Source organism: Myotis davidii, unplaced genomic scaffold, assembly GCF_000327345.1.
Source record: "Myotis davidii unplaced genomic scaffold, ASM32734v1 scaffold129, whole genome shotgun sequence".
In the NCBI taxonomy this organism is placed as follows: Eukaryota; Metazoa; Chordata; class Mammalia; order Chiroptera; family Vespertilionidae; genus Myotis; species Myotis davidii.
In genome coordinates, this window is record NW_006383019.1 from 1,052,844 (window position 1) to 1,068,835 (window position 15,992).

Genomic DNA, 15,992 nt, shown 5'->3' on the forward strand with positions numbered 1-15,992 from the left:
TTCTCCCTTCCTCTCTGTAAAAAATCAATAAAATATATTTAAAAAAAAAAATAGAATAGGGAAGCTGAGACAGATAAATAGCAGTTGCAGCCACCTAGTAAATTCTGTCTATTCTAAACCAAGGACACTTAAGAGTTTGCACTTTTCCTTCCCTACTAGAGGGCAAATAGCTTAAATCACCCTACTCTGGGAGACAGCAGAAATCCAGTTAGTATATTTGCCAGCCACACCCAAGGACAGACAAATTAAGAGAATAAATCTCATTTTGGTATATCAGCATAAAGCTGATAAATATTCTATTGATCCGCCCCTAAGACCTCCCCTAAATGCCCAGCCTTTAAACCCCTGAAAATGAAGGTCCCAGCTCACTCTCCCTCTGGGAAGCACACCCATGCTATCCTCCCCCTCCCCTCCACTTATCCCCTAACATCTAAGGGACCCCAAGAGACTTACAACAAGGGAGTAATGGGCAGCTTCAGCTCATTCCCAGGGTGCTCTCCCTCGAGGGGCCCCGCCATTCCCTTCCCTCTCTCCTTCCCCACAGGCACGCGTCCCTACCTCTAAGGGACCCCAGGGGAGCAAAGGGCAGAGACAGTGGCAGCTCATCCCGGGCTTACCCCTGAGCTTGTCTCCAAGACCCCTTTTCTCTGACTCTCAGTGAGCCCGAGAGCCTCGCCTGGCTCTCCTGCGGCTGCTTCTATGCTCTTCCTTGTTTCACTCTCCTGAGTGTTATTTTTGCTGCGGCCAATAAATTCTTGCTTGCTTTTCTGTACGTTGTCTCTTGATTGAGATCTTTCCTTCAAGAAGACAACAACCGAGGTCTCATCTCCCAGGTAACATCGTAGTATATTAATTACAGTTGTTGCAAATTCCTGGCCTGGTAACTTTAAGATCCCTGCCATGTCTGTCTCTTCAGACTATTTGTTGCTTTTTGGTATGCCTTGTAATTTTTTCTTGGTGTATAGGTGAAAGGAACTGCTGTAAAGAGGCCTCAGTGATGTGGTGGGGCTTGAGGGGAGGGGCCTGTGATTAGGCTCCGTCTCCTAGTCTCCTGCCTGAGGTGGGGCAGGATGGCCAGAGGGCTGGCACTGAGTATTTCCCCTCCCCCGGGGCAGTTGGCGCTGAGTTTAACCTGAGCAGATTAATAGTTTCCCCAAGGGCAGGCCGTGTTAATAATCTCGGGATGCTCTGACTTAAAAATGTTTCTTTTCCCCTTTCACTCCTGGAAGCAAGGAGAGATCTTTCTCAGATATTCACTGTGGGAGTGATTGAGCTCCTAGACTTAAATCTGACAATACTTTGATGCCCTCTGACTGGGTCCTCTCGGGTTTGTAACTCTTGGAGTTGTCTGCACTGCGTGGGAGTTGTCTGCACTGCGTGTCCAGCAAATGGCCAATTAGGTTCAAGCTTCCCTGTCCTGGCCCTGATTTCCAGGGAGGTTTCTGCTGGTGAGTCTCTCTCAGGTAAGCCCGAGCTCCCTAGGCCTGTCTGTCTCATCTTGCGGGCATCGGTTTGCCCTGTGTCCTCCCCTCTCTTTTGAATCCAAGAATTGTTGACTTCAGTCTGTTGAGCTTTTTACTTGTTAGGTTGGAATGACGACTTTTAAGCCCCTTACATGGGAAAATAGATATGGGAAGAACCCATATAAGATATTTAAAACATCTGTACAATTTAAAAGTGATAACAGATACCTGAATACCCTTCTCTGATTTTCTTTCTTTCTTTTTTTGGGGGCGTGTGGGGGGATCTGATTTTCCATCTTTTGGTCTTACATTTTTAGGGAAATTTCCTTAATGTTTTTTTCTAACACTTCTATTGCATTTTTCATTTATGCTCTCGTATTTTTAATTTTCTGAAGCTCTTTTTTCCTCCTTTGAGTAGTATTGTTCTTACCTTAGGGTGAAATATTTTGTTTTATCTCTCAAGTCATTAATTATATATATATTTTTTAACTTTTCCTTGAAAAATATTGTAGTTCTTTTTTTTTCTACCTGTTTTGGAGTCTGGGCTTCATATTAGATTCTTTCCTGGGATATTTGGTGATTGTTGTATGCTCATAATTAAGAATGGAAAATTAAAACGTAGTTCGAAAGCCCTGCAGGTCTTATGAACAGTAAGCCTCTCTCGGGGTGGTAAGGCTGAGTCACTTCCTCCGAGTGCTTCCTTTGTGAGTGGCTCCTCGGGTCCCAGAGAAGACTAGGCGGTCTTCTGCCTGAAGAGTCTGTACCTGATGCCGTGTGGGGGAGCCCACAGGGGGGAGGCTGCAGGTCTCATAGTCAGTGTGTGAATGGCACTTACTAACCCCCTTTCTCGCGGTATAGTGCTGCCTTCACCTCTGCCTGGCGTTCTGCGGCTCAGAGACCTGTGCTTCCCCGCCCCGTCTTTTCCTATATGGGATCCGGCACTACTACTGACCAGCCTCCTGTGAATCTGATAAGATGGTACTTGTGGGCTTTTTCGGCCTACTAGGTCATACACTGCTCACATCAACTTTTAGCTTCCAAATTTTTGTGGCTGTTGACTTTTCTGTTCTTTTGCCCTTGTAAGTTTAGGCTCTAACCTCTCCTTCCCTTTCCCCCTATAGTTTCAAAATAACAACATGGTATCAAAATAATATGATTACTAAAAAACATTTAAAAAACTTTTTGTGGGTATTTTTGTCCTTAGGATAATACCATTAGGAATGTCTAATTAAATCACCAAGTTTACAGTCTCTTGAAAAATTCATTTTGTTATTGGAGAGGGGACCTGGCCCTGAGGGGTCTGCCTAGAGCCGGCTGCCCATGAGTGTGTTCTTGGCTCGGTGCAGGAAAGATTTCACATCACGATTCCCGGTGAATGTTAGAGGACCTTTGCTAGCGCTGGGGACCTCACACAAGGAAGGGTGGGGAATGAGCCTTGGCCGGGCTGCTTTGGCTCACTAAGAAGTGAGAGAAAAGGGGGCTTTGGGCACAGGTTCGGGAGGGTAGCCTGAGACCAACTGCCACTGCCCATTGCTGCCCTGGCCGCAAGCCTTGTGGGGTCCCTTAGAGTTTAGGAAGTGCATGCTGGTGGGGGAACAAAGGGGGAGTGGGAGTGCTCCTGGGAAGGAGAGTGCATACTAGGGCCTGTGTTTTGAGGGGTTTTAAAGGCTGGGAGGTTTTAGGGGAGGATCAATAGAATAGTCATCAGCTTTATGCTGATGTATCAAGATGAGATTTAGTCTCTTCTTTTGTCCTTGGGTGTGGCTGGAAAATGGCACTCACTAGATTTCTGCTCTGTCTCCCTGAGTAGGGTGATTTAAGCTATTGCCCTCTGGTTGGGGAGGAGATGTGTGAGCCATTTATGCCTCTCAAGTGTCCTTGGTTTAGGGAAGATAGGGTTTACTAGATGGCGGCCAACTGCTTGGCATCTAGATTTTCTAGGTGACTGCAAACTGCTATTTAATTATTTGTCTCAGTTTCCCTATTCTGCTTGTCCTGGCTTATTAGCCTGTCTCTATTTTGGTGATTATGCTATCAAATTAATATATGGTTAGGTTCCTTTGCTACATTCTACTTTTGATTTCTAGGGATTGTTCTTTTTTTTAAATTTAATTTTGTTTCATAATTATGTATGGTTTCAAACTCAATGCTGCAAAATGAAGGACACTGAGTGAAATCTAGCTTCTATCCCTGCCCCATCTACCCTTTTCCTCTGTTACCCTATAGGCAACTGTTGTCTTTAAAATAGAACTGCTTCCTTGCCCACTGGTCTTTATTCTCTTATTCTAATTTATTTTCCTTAAACCTCTTACCACTTCTGACATGATCACCCTCTTTGACTACTAGAATAGAATCTTCCTTAGAGCAGGGACCTGAGTTGTGCCAAATAAATGCATTTCTCAGTTCCCCTTCAGGACGAGTCAAAGGAGTTTTTGTGACCCCTCCACCTTTTTGAGTACCAGTTAGCAGAAAAGTTTACTTTCTAAAAAATGTATATTATTTGGTCAACACTGATTTCACATGAATACATATTAACCCCTTCCCCGGCAGAAACGTGTATACACGTTTTCACAAAACGTTCTTTTTTCAGTCGTCGACGAGTATACTCGTCTAAAACTTTACCTTCAAAAACCAGCTACATACGTACCATTCTAAATAATTTCATCTAGAAACTTTCTGAGGAAATACTATTCTTAACCACAAAAATGGGAAGAAAAAATAATTACAAACTGTTTTCATAACCAGCATCAAAAATACTATATAGAACCAAAATAAAAAAATTAGTCTGAAAAAGTTGATTTCACACGGCAGAAACGTGTATACACGTTTTCACAAAACGTTCTTTTTTCAGTCGTCGACGAGTATACTCGTCTAAAACTTTACCTTCAAAAACCAGCTACATACGTACCATTCTAAATAATTTCATCTAGAAACTTTCTGAGGAAATACTATTCTTAACCACAAAAATGGGAAGAAAAAATAATTACAAACTGTTTTCATAACCAGCATCAAAAATACTATATAGAACCAAAATAAAAAAATTAGTCTGAAAAAGAAACGTTTTTAACAAAAAAATTGTTGGGGAAGGGGTTAATTACTAGAGGCCCGGTGCATGAAATTCATGCACTGGGGGTGAAAGCGGCCCCTCAGCCTGGCCTGCACCCTCTCACAGTCCATGACCACTCGGACATCCTTCTCGCAGTCTGGGACCCCTCGCTCCTTACCACCCACCCACTGGCTCCTTAGCACTCAGTTGCTGCACTCGCCAGTTGTGAGCCTGGCTTCTGGCTGAGCAGCGCTCCCACTGTGGGAGCACACTGATCACTAGGGGGCAGCTCCTACATTGAGCGTCTGCCCCCTGGTGGTCAGTGTGCATCATAGTGACCAGTTGTTCTGGTCTTTCCGCCGTAATGGTCACTTAGGCTTTTATTATATAGACTAGAGGCCCGTTGCACGAAGATTTGCACAATAGGCCTTCCTTCCCCTGGCTGTCGGCCCTGGTTTTCCTCTGGCACCTGGGACCCAGGCCTTTGGTCCGGCCGCAGTGGAGAAGCCAAGCCTCGAGGCTAGGCTTCTGACTCTGAGAGGCCCCAGTTTCCATGACAGCTTGTTCAACAACCCATGCAAGACCCAAGAGAGTATTTATTATGCAGGAGGACGGATGTGCCCCAGTGTTAGAGGGAACTAGACTTTGTTTACCGTCAGTTGTGCTAGAAGGTGATGTATGTTCCTAAAAATCACCAGAACCTGCAGAGTTCAGTAAAAACAGCAGAGTTTATGGGCAAATTGAGATTAAGGGATACAATACTCAAAACTTTTGTCAGTGACATAAAAAGGAACACAATAAAACAGCACAGTTTTTTCACATGTGAAGTGGTGAAGAAATACATAACTACTGCAATAAATGTGACACTTTACCTTGATAAGACCTGATATTTGCTTATAGAAGTGGGAATTGAAAGGCTGCTTACAGTGTTCTGTGTTCACCTGTTGTTACTCATGGATGAAATTGCATGTAGGCAAATGATTGTGCTCAGATTGTTTCCTAATGTCAACATAAGAAACATCCAAACCTGTAGAGAATTTTTATGAGTTTATTTGAGCCAAACTGTTGTCAAACCCACTGAGGAAGCAAAACCTCAGTGGATTGAGAAAATGCTCCAGAGAACGGCAGCTTTGCTCCTTATTTTACACATTAGAACCAAAGTAGAAGGTGTAAGGGAATTATATGAGGTCCACTGGTGATGGGTTAGGGAGGCGGGAGAAAGCAAAATGAGGAAATCTCTGGGATTGGATAAAAAGTACTAGTAAGCCCTAGAGACACATGCTTCCTTCCATTGGTGGGCATAGTAAACAGTTAACATTTACACACATGGAGATGGTATGTGGGGAGCAGGATACAGTGAGGGGCTCTGTGGGCTCCTGCTCTGGTGGGAGGTTGTGCCCTGAAGGGTCTGGAAAAAGGGGTTACCCTGACATACCAAAGGTATGCTATCCTAGATGCAAAGAGACAGTAGGCAGGCTCAGGTAAGGTAAAGCTTGACCTTTGTCAGGGAAGATGATGGCCGACTACAGGGCTACTGGCCATGACTCACTTGTAGTCAGGAAGTTTTGATTTCAGACCATTCTATGTGGTTCCTTTAGATCTGAGTTTGCAAGTCCTGCCATGCAGGCCTCCCCTGAGCTTGTCAGGTTTAGTATGTGGCCCCTTAAACAGTTTACGTTTAAGTAGCCAGTACAGCAGAACTGACTACATTTTTCCTCTCTTTCTCCTTTAGATGATATGCCAATGGGAACTGCCGGCAGACGAGCTTCAAATGAGTTCTTGGTGTTTGGAGGGTATGCTTACACATAAGTAATTAAAATATTTTTTATGTTTTGGTTTTCTTGTAAGTATAGTTATAGAACTTTGTGTATTCTTGATCTAAAATTTATTTTGTTTTTCAATTTATCATTTTAAATATATATATAATTGTGGAATAAAACATAAAATCTGCCATCTTAACCATTTTAAAGTTTACAGTTCAGTAAAGAATATTTAGTGTTGTGCAGAACTCTTTCATCCTGCAGAACTGAAACCCAGAACTCTGTGTATCAACACTCCCCATTCCCCCCATCCTGCACTGGTAGCGACCATTCGATGTCTGTTTCTGTTAATCTGACTACTTTCTGTAACCTCATATAAGTAGAATACTACAATATGTCTTTATGTGACTGGTTTAGTTCAGTCAGTACAGTGTCCTCAAGGTCATTCATGTTGTAGTATGTCTCAGAATTCCTTTTTTAATGCTGAGTAATATTCCATTGTGGGTCTATAGCACATTTGCTTATCCATTCATCTGTCTGTGGACACTTGGAGTGCTTCTGCCTCTTGGCTCTTGTGAATAATGCTGTTATGAATGTGAATATGCAAATATCTGTTAATTAAAAGACCTTGCTTTTTAAAAAATACATTCTTATTGATTTTAGAGATGAATGGGGAAAGAGAGAGAGAGAGAGAGAGAGAGAGAGAGAGAGAGAGAGAAACCTCAATGATGAGAATCACTGATCATCTGCCTCTGCATGCCGAGAGAGAGAGAGAGAGAGACCTCAATGATGAGAATCACTGATCATCTGCCTCTGCATGCCCCCACTGGGGATCAAGCCCACAACCCAGACATGTGCCCTGACGGGGAATCATACCATGATCTCCTGGTACATAAGTTAGCATTCAACCACTGAGCCATGACGTCCGGGCAAAAGACCCTGCTTTAATTCTTTTGGATATATACTGAAAAGTGGGGTTGTTGGGTCATATGATAATTCTATTTTTAATTTTTTAGGATATGCCATACAGTTTTCTATAATGGATGCACCATTTTACATTCCTACAACAGTGTACAAGGGTTCTGATTTCTTTATATCCTTGCAAACATTTATTATTTTTCCCCTTGATAATAGCCACCTTTTTCCCCCCTAAATAGTCATCTCCTTAATCGGTATGCACTGATATCTCACTGTGGCTGTGATTTGCATTTCTCTGATGGTCAGTGGTTTTGAGCATCTTTTCATATACTTGTTTGCCATTTGTAAATCATCTTTGTTGAAATTGTCTATTCATGTCTTTTGCCCATTTTTTAATCAGGTTATTTTTTGTTGTCAGGTTGTAGGAATTCTTTATATATTTTAGATATTAACTCTTTATCAGATATGCAATGTACAAATACTTTATCCCATTCAATAGGTTGACTTTTCACTCCATTGGTGTGTCCTTTGAGCACAGAAGTTTTAAAATTTGATGTAGTCCCATTCATTTATTTTTTGTTATCCATATCCAAGAATCATTGCCTGATACAATGATTAGGCTTGAAAATTTTTCCCTATGTTTTCTTCTAGGTATTAATACTTTTGGATCTTATGTTTAGATTTTTAATCCATTTTGAGTTAATGTTTTTTAAATTTATTTTAAGTCTTTTTTATTGAGAGTATTACAGATGCCCTCCTTTTCCCCCCTCCACATGGTTCCCACCCTGCCCCAGGTGTTCACCACCCTACTCTCTGTGTCAATTGATAATGCATATCTAATATATATATTAAAAAAATTGGCAAATTAGGCCAGGATGCCGGGTCAGGACCGGACAGGAGAAGGTTGCGCACACAGGTGAGGCCTGGAGCAGAGACCGGAACAGAGATGGGGCCAGCGAGCCACCATGCCCTGTCTTGGGCTGGCCACCTGGAGCCTGAGCGGACAGGGACGGGGACACTGGGCCAACCCGCAGCCTCCGCGGCTGGCGAGCGCAGGCCTGGAGAGGAGATGGCAGCCTGCCTCCCGCGGAAGCAGCGAAGCAGCGTGGCTCCCTCCTGCCTCCTAGGGAAGCGGTGCGGCTCCCTCCAGGCTCCTGTGGGCGCTGGTGGCTCGCTACTGCTTCCTGTGGAAGCGGCAGGTGGCCTACTGCACGTAATATCGCGTGATGGGCTACTAGTATGCATATAATTTCTTTGGTTAATCTCTCCCCCCACCCTTCCTTGCCTCTGATTCTGTTTTATTCATCAGTTTCTTTTTTCATTTGATTCCTTGTTCATTTATTTTATAGATTTTTAGATTTATTTGTTGATATATATTTATTGCCATTTTATTCATATTTTTTATCTTTTTCTTCTTCCTTTTCTTCCTCTTAAAGAAGACCCTTCAACATTTCATGTAATACTAGTTTGGTGGTGATGAACTTCTTTAGCTTTTCCTTGTCCGGGAAGCTCTTTAACTGACCTTCATTTCTAAATGATAGCTTTACTGGGTAGAGTAATACTGGTTGTAGGTCCTCGCTTTTCATCACTTCGAATATTTCTTGCCACTTCTTTCTGGCCTGCAAAGTTTCTGACAGCTGTATGGGCGCTCCCTTATAGGTAACTAACTGCTTTTTCTCTTGCTGCTTTTAAGATTCTCTCTTGGTCTTTAACCGTTGTCATTTTAAATATGATGTGTCTTGGTGTGAACCTCTTTGTGTTCCTCTTGTTTGGGACTCCATGTTTCCTGGACTTGTAAGTGTATTTCTCTATCCAGGTAGGGGAAGAAAATTTCTTTTTCTTTTTCTTTTTTAAATATATTTTTATTGATTTCAGAGAGGAAGGGAGAGGGAGAGTGTGGTAAATGTTTCCCTCCACATCCCACGTGGTTCAGGGTTCAGGATCTGGAAGAGGAGCCGAACACAAATGAAAGAGAAAAGACAAGAGATAATTTGGAAATAATGGGGGCCAGGCGGGTAAGTCCAACTCAAGAGGAAAGACTTCCACTGGTGCTCAGGCCTCACCAAGCTTTTATTTGGTTCGGGGTCCACCCATAGTATAGCCCTTAGGCAGGGAGGTTCCAGTGACACATAGACTATTCTTATCAATAAGGACTTACATGATTAAAGGTGGGGAGGTTGCTTCAGCTACCATTATCTGGATTAACAGAGGTGGTGCACAGCTCTGACCTTTGCTAGGGCTTCAAAGGTCACCAGCCTTCTGGGTTCTCTGTCTACACCTCTCTGCTAGTGAAGACAATAGGTGGTTTCCCACAGGAGAGAAAGATAGAAACATAAATGATGAGAGAGAATCATTGATTGGCTTCCTCCTGCATGCCCCCCACTGGGGATTGAGCCTGCAACTCAGGCATGTGCCTTGACTGGAATCGAACCCGGGACCCTTCTGTCTGCCTGCCAATGCTCTATACACTCAGCAAAACTGGCCAGGGCTGTCATTATTTCTTCACATAGGTTTCAATATCTTGCTCTCTTCTTCTGGCACCCCCATAATGCTAATGTTGGTATGCTTGAAATTGTCCCAGAGGCTCCTTACACTATCTTCATATTTTTATATTCTTTTTTCTTTTTGCTCTTCTGATTGGGTGTTTTTTGCTTCCTCATATTCCACATTATTGATTTGATTCCAGGAATCCTCTACTCTACTGTTGAATCCCTGTAAATTATTCTTTCAGTTAGTATATGCTTAATTTCTGACTGGTCCTTTTTCATGTCTTTGACATTCTCACTGAGATCCTTGAAAGTCTCACTAAGTCCCTTGACGCTCTCATGAAGACCCTTGGGTAGCCTGCTTAAAGCTCCTGTTCAGTAACCGGGACATTTACAGAACACCTGCCGTGGCTGTTCATCCCCTGATGTTCTGGGCAGGGGAGGCACCAGAGGTATAAGAGCAGCTAGCTGGTTGCTTGTGATTCCCCGAGAGGAGTGCCTTGAGTTACAAGGTTGCTAAGTTTACTTCTTAGGGCATCTTTATCCGCGTTTTTAATTTCCCTTTGGTGATTAGCAGGAAGATATTAGAACCTGACAATGTATAGGTTAAAAAATATCCAATGAAAAGATGCCTGTATCACTCATAATCAGAGAAATGGAAATTAAAACCACAATGAGGTGTCAACTCATACCTGTCAGAATGGCTGTCATTGAGTCAACAAATAACAAATGTTGGCAAGGATGCGGAAAAATGGAACCCTGTTAGTGAGAACACAGACTGGTGCAGTCACTTTGGAAATAGTATGGAGTTATCTCAGAAAATTAAAAATTGGACTTCTTTATTATCCAGCAGTTCCACTTCTGAAAATATATCAGAAGAAACCTGAAACACTGATTTGAAAGAGTATATGCATCCCTATACTTTTTGCAGCACTGTTTACAGTTGCCAAGATTTGAAAGCAACCTAAGTGCCAATCAATAGATGGTTGGATTAAGAAACTGTGGTGCATGTATGAAATGGAATGCTACTTGGGTATAAAAAAAGCGGGGGGGAGGTGGAATAAGGAAATATGACCTTCTGTGACAGCATGGATGGACCTGGAGAGTATTATGCTCAGTGAAATAAATCAGTCAGGGAAAGACAAAATACCATGTGATTTCACTTACATGTGGAATCTAATGAGCACAATAAACAAAATAGAAACAGACTCATAGATACAGAAATCTGTAGATGGCAGCTGTCAGAGGGAAGGGGGTTGGACGACTGGGTGAAAATATCGAAGGGATTAAGCAAGAAAAAAAACCCCACACCTCATAGATGGAGACAACAGTTATGGTGATTACCAGAGGGAGAAGGGGTGTAGGGAGGGGTAGGAGAGGGGGAATAAAGGATGATAGAGACTTGACTTGAGGTGGTAAGCACAATACAATATACAGATAATGTATTAATAGAATTGTCCACCTGAAACTGTAACTTATGAACCACTGTAACCTCAACAAACAATATTAAAAAAAAACACAAAAAACCTAGATGTACTTGCTTCACCAACTCTTTAAGTACTGGTACTTACTAAATTGGGACCGTAGAAAAATGGCATTTGTTCACATCACATTCTCATACTTGACAACTGAGTCATTGTATTTAAAAGATACTTAATAGAATTAGGTAAGTGAAAAATAGGGAGAGCCTATAGAAACACACTGGATGGTGTATTAATAAGGAATTCCACTTGATTGTAAACCACGGGGTCCTGACTGGAGTGTAGTTGAACACTAAAGGCTTTGTTTTCTTGCATGAAGAGAAGTCAAGGTAAATAGTTGTTGCCTTCGTTTCTGTGGCTCAAGGACATTTTCTGCAGTTCTTCTGGCCTTTCCTTCATGGTTCCAGGTTAGCTGTTGAAACTTCAGTAAACTACCCACATTCCAGGTAGGAGGAAGAATAGATAAAAGACTTCCGCCAAGAAAGACATATTGACTACTCATGGCTGCAAAGAAGTCTGGGATATGTCATAATTTAACTGGGCACATCATACCTTCCGTAATATTTGAGTTCTGATAGTAAGAAGCAGTAGGCAAATAGATATTGGGAAAGCAACTAACATCTCTTCTACTGATGAAATTTTCTTTTGATTTAAATACGAAATACTCTTAATGGTTTAAAAAGTTCTAACATGAAGCTAGACGATAGTCTTTGTTTTGCTTAGATAGCTATACAATCTCTTACATCTGTAATGTTATAATTGGGGAAAAGTGGGAGATTTTTGTGTATTTTTTAGAATTATAGAAGGGCAAAGAATGAAGTAAATCATCTATCTTAAGGCCCTATATTATGTTGTAAATTGAATTGAAAGTCATCTAAGGACATACTACTTCTGAATTTATGAAAATCAATGAAAGAGGCTATTAAGAAATCAAATTCTAGCATTTAAAATGGACTTCAGATCAGTTCTATGCTTTGAGAATTGCAGTTTATTTTTAGTCTTCATAAAAGTCAGAGTTCCTTGGGAATGCTTACTGCATTCATAACTTTTGTAAACATTCCAGTCATCTTTGATCTTGAACTTCCTGTTCATTTCCCAACATATTTTCCTAGAATTATATTTTTCTCTCATATAGTAATGAATAGCAGAATGTGAGTAGATGAAACTAAGTTTTGCCAACCTAATTTTCTTATTGTAGAGGAATGTTTTTCCAGTTCTTGTTATAAATCTTAGTCTTAAATATGCATATGAATGCCAGGAGGGTTCTTTTAATGACAAATGAAATTTTTTTGCTTTATATATTTTTATAAGATCATCATTTCTTATTTACATGCAGAACTGATCATTTTGCTTCTTCTAGAATTTTTCTCTAAATATTACCATTGGGTCTTACTTGGATTTCTTTCTTTTTTAATAACATGGTTACAGACAGTGTCCGCCTACTGTGTCACCTCACAGTGAAACAGCACCAATTCCAGTTCCTACTCAGATAAGGAATTACCAGCGCATGGAGCAGAATCTTACATCTACTGCCAGCTCTGGCACAAATCTACATGGTTCTCCAAGGTAAGCTAGTATTCTTAATCTTTTTTTGTTAATTTTCATCCGAGGATATTTTTCCATTGATCTTTTAGAGAGAGTGGAAGAGAGAAGGAAAGATAGAGAAACATCGATGTGAGAGAAACACATCAATTGGTTGCCTCTTGCACGCACCTGGGCTGGGAAGGAGCCTGACAACCAAGGTACATGCCCTTGACTGGAATTGAACCTGGGACCCTTTTGTCCACAGGCTTTTCTTTTAAACATGTTGGGGGTTCCAGACAAGACAGCAGCATAGGTAAATGAGGTACTCATAACCTCATCAAAATTACTACTAAACTACAGAACAACCGTACTTTAGAATCACCTGGAATCAAGCTGTACAGAAGTCCTATAACTAAGGACCTATAAAGAAGAAACCAGCCCTGACCAGTTTGGCTCAGTGGATAGAGCATCGGCCTGGGGACTGAAGGGTCCCGGGTTCGATTCCGGTCAAGGGCATATACCTTGGTTGCGGGCATATCCCCATAACATGTGTGGCAGGTAAAAATCAGGAGGGATATCTTGGCTGTGCAGGTCCCCTTGAAGAGGGAGGGGTCCCAGCCCCCACACCAGACCTCATAGCCAAGGGTTCCAATGCCAGGAAGAAGAGTGCCCATAACTTCTGGCTATAAAAACTAAGGGATTTGTAGCTGAATGAGACAGAGGCAGCTGGAGTTCTAGGCAGTTCATCTTAAGGAGCCTGTGCACAGACTTAATCAGATGCACTTGTTTTAAGCTCCTGCGCTGGGGAAGAGCTTGAAGGCAGCAGGGACATGTGGGGAGGAACTGAGTTGACTGGCATCAGAGTGAGAGCTGGAGGGGCAGCTCCCAGATGAATGTGATGCCAAACGCCATTGTTTCTTTCCTGAGCCTTTCCCACACAGAGCTGGCAAGTGGATGCATATCTAAATCTCCATCAACCTGGCTCATACTGTTTGCCTCACCCTGGTGATTCCCCGAGACTTGCCTTACCTAACTAGTGGGCACACCCAACATTTTCAGTGGCTTTTTTATACAAATGTTATCTCTTGCCTCATGCTTTGGACTTTACTAAAATCTCTCAAACAAGCAGCATCTGGACTTTGCATACCCCATACCTCTCTCTAAGTGGCCCCAGGCCCAGCACTAATGGTAGCTGGTCTTGATGTGCAGCTTGGCCTCTGCTGGGCACCTCCAAGCCTAGCACAAGTGGCATCCATCTGCAGATTGCTTTGTAGCTTGTGCCATACTGTCCCAGGCTAACCTTGTCCCTCCCAGGAGGCCCCAGAGCCAGTGTACTCAATGGACAGTTTCAGACAATGCCAGATTATGACCCTACCACCTCCACAAGCAACACACCCAACAGGCAGACTTGACAAGCACCCAAGACCCACTGAAGCAAGTCCTGTTCTGTAGGGTTGGCCCCTGTACAGCATCTCCTTCACTGTAGTCACAGCCAGTCCTTGCAGCTGATCAGCCTGAGGGTCAATTCCTTCCAGTGACACCAATAGCAATTAAGGCTCAACAGCAACAGGACAGTGCACACAGCCCACACAGAAGTATACCTGCAGTGCCCAGCTTGGGTGACTGGGGAGGCTGTATACAGGGCCCTGCAGGACACCTACTACACAAGGCCACTCTACCAAGTCCAGCAGACATAACTCTACTTAATACATGGGCACAAACTAGGGAAGCCGCCAAAATACAGAGACAAAGAAACAAGTACCAAATGAAAGAACAGGAGGAATCTCCAGAAAAAAAAAATAATGAAATGGAGGCAAGCAGACTACCAGATACAGTGTTCAAAGCAAAGGTTATAAGAATGCTCAAGGAACTTTGTGAGAACTTCACAGCATAAAAAAGGACATGGAAACCATAAAACACCAATTAGAAATGACAGATACAGTAACTGAAATGAAGAATAAATTTCAGGAATCAGTAGTAGATTCAAATCAGCAATTTGGAATACAGGGAAGCAAAAAATACACCATTAGAACAGCAAAAAGAATTTTAACAAAGGATAGTGTAAGGAGCCTCTGGGGCTTCTTCAAGTATAAAAACATTGACATCATTGGGTGCCAGAAGGAGAAGACTAAAAACAAGAAATTGAAAACCTGTTTGAAAAAATGACGGAAAACTTCCCTAACCTGGTGAAGGAAATAAACATACAAGTCCTGGAAGCACAGAGTCGCAAACAAGGCGAACCTAAGGAGGCCCACACCAAGACACATCCTAATTAAAGTGGCAGAGGTTAAAGACAGAGAATCTTAAAAGAAGCAAGAGAAAAGCAGTTATCTTCAAGGGAGCGCCCATAAGACTAGCAGCTGATTTCTCCACAGAAACCTTGCAGGACAGAAGGGATTGGCAAAAACTACTCAAAGTGATGAAAAGCTAGGACCTACAACCAAGGTTACTTTATCTAGCAAAGCTATCATTTAGAATCGAAGGACAGATAAAGAGCTTCCCAGACAAGAAGAAGCTAAGGTTCATCACCATCAAACCAGGATTACAAGAAATGTTGGGGTCTCTCAGGGCACATGCCTGGCTTGCAGGCTTGATTCCCAGTCGGGGGCATGTAGGAGGCAGCTGATCAGTGATTCTCATCATTGATGTTTCTATCTCCTTCTCCTTCTCCCTTCCTCTCTGAAATCAATTTTAAAAAAAGAAGAAAAGGATTAAAAAAATACAGATAATAAGCAGCCTTAAAAAATTATGAAATCTTATCATTTGTGACAGTGTAGATGGACTCAGAGGGTATTATGCTAAGTGAAATAAATCAGTTGAAGAAAGACAAATACTATATGAGTTCATTCATATGTGGAATCTAAAGAACAATATAAACAAAACAGAAACAGACTCATAGATATAGAGAACAGACTGATGGTTGGTAGAAGGGAGTTGGGGTTGTGGGTGAAAATGGTAAAGGGATTGAGAAGTACAGATTGGTAATTACAATATAGTCATCTGGGTGTAAAGTACAGCATAGGAAATAAAGCCAGTAACCTTACATAATAAAAAGCTAACATGCAAATTGTCCCCTCTACAGGGAGTATGACCAGGGGGTGGGGCCCACCAGCTAACCTCTTGCGTCAACTCCCCCTGGCTGGCCCGGCCAGATTGGCCCCAATTGGGGCCAGGCCAGCTGTACCCCACCCATGCACAAATTTGTGCACCGGGCCTCTAGTACCGTATTTGCCGGCGTATAAGACGACTGGGCGTATAAGACGACCCCCTAACATTTCCACTCAAAATACAGAGTTTGTTATATACTCGCCGTA

At 42.3% G+C, this 15,992-nt stretch overlaps 1 protein-coding gene across 1 annotated transcript in view; it reads left to right on the forward strand.

Moving 5' to 3' along the window:
* Positions 1-15,992, forward strand: part of ULK2 (unc-51 like autophagy activating kinase 2) — a gene marked incomplete at its 5' end in the record, with an annotated part of 118,907 nt that overhangs the window by 78,162 nt on the left and 24,753 nt on the right. Inside the window, 2 exon segments of the mRNA XM_015558349.1 lie at positions 6,242-6,302; positions 12,583-12,720. Coding sequence (XP_015413835.1) covers positions 6,242-6,302; positions 12,583-12,720 — 199 coding nt within the window.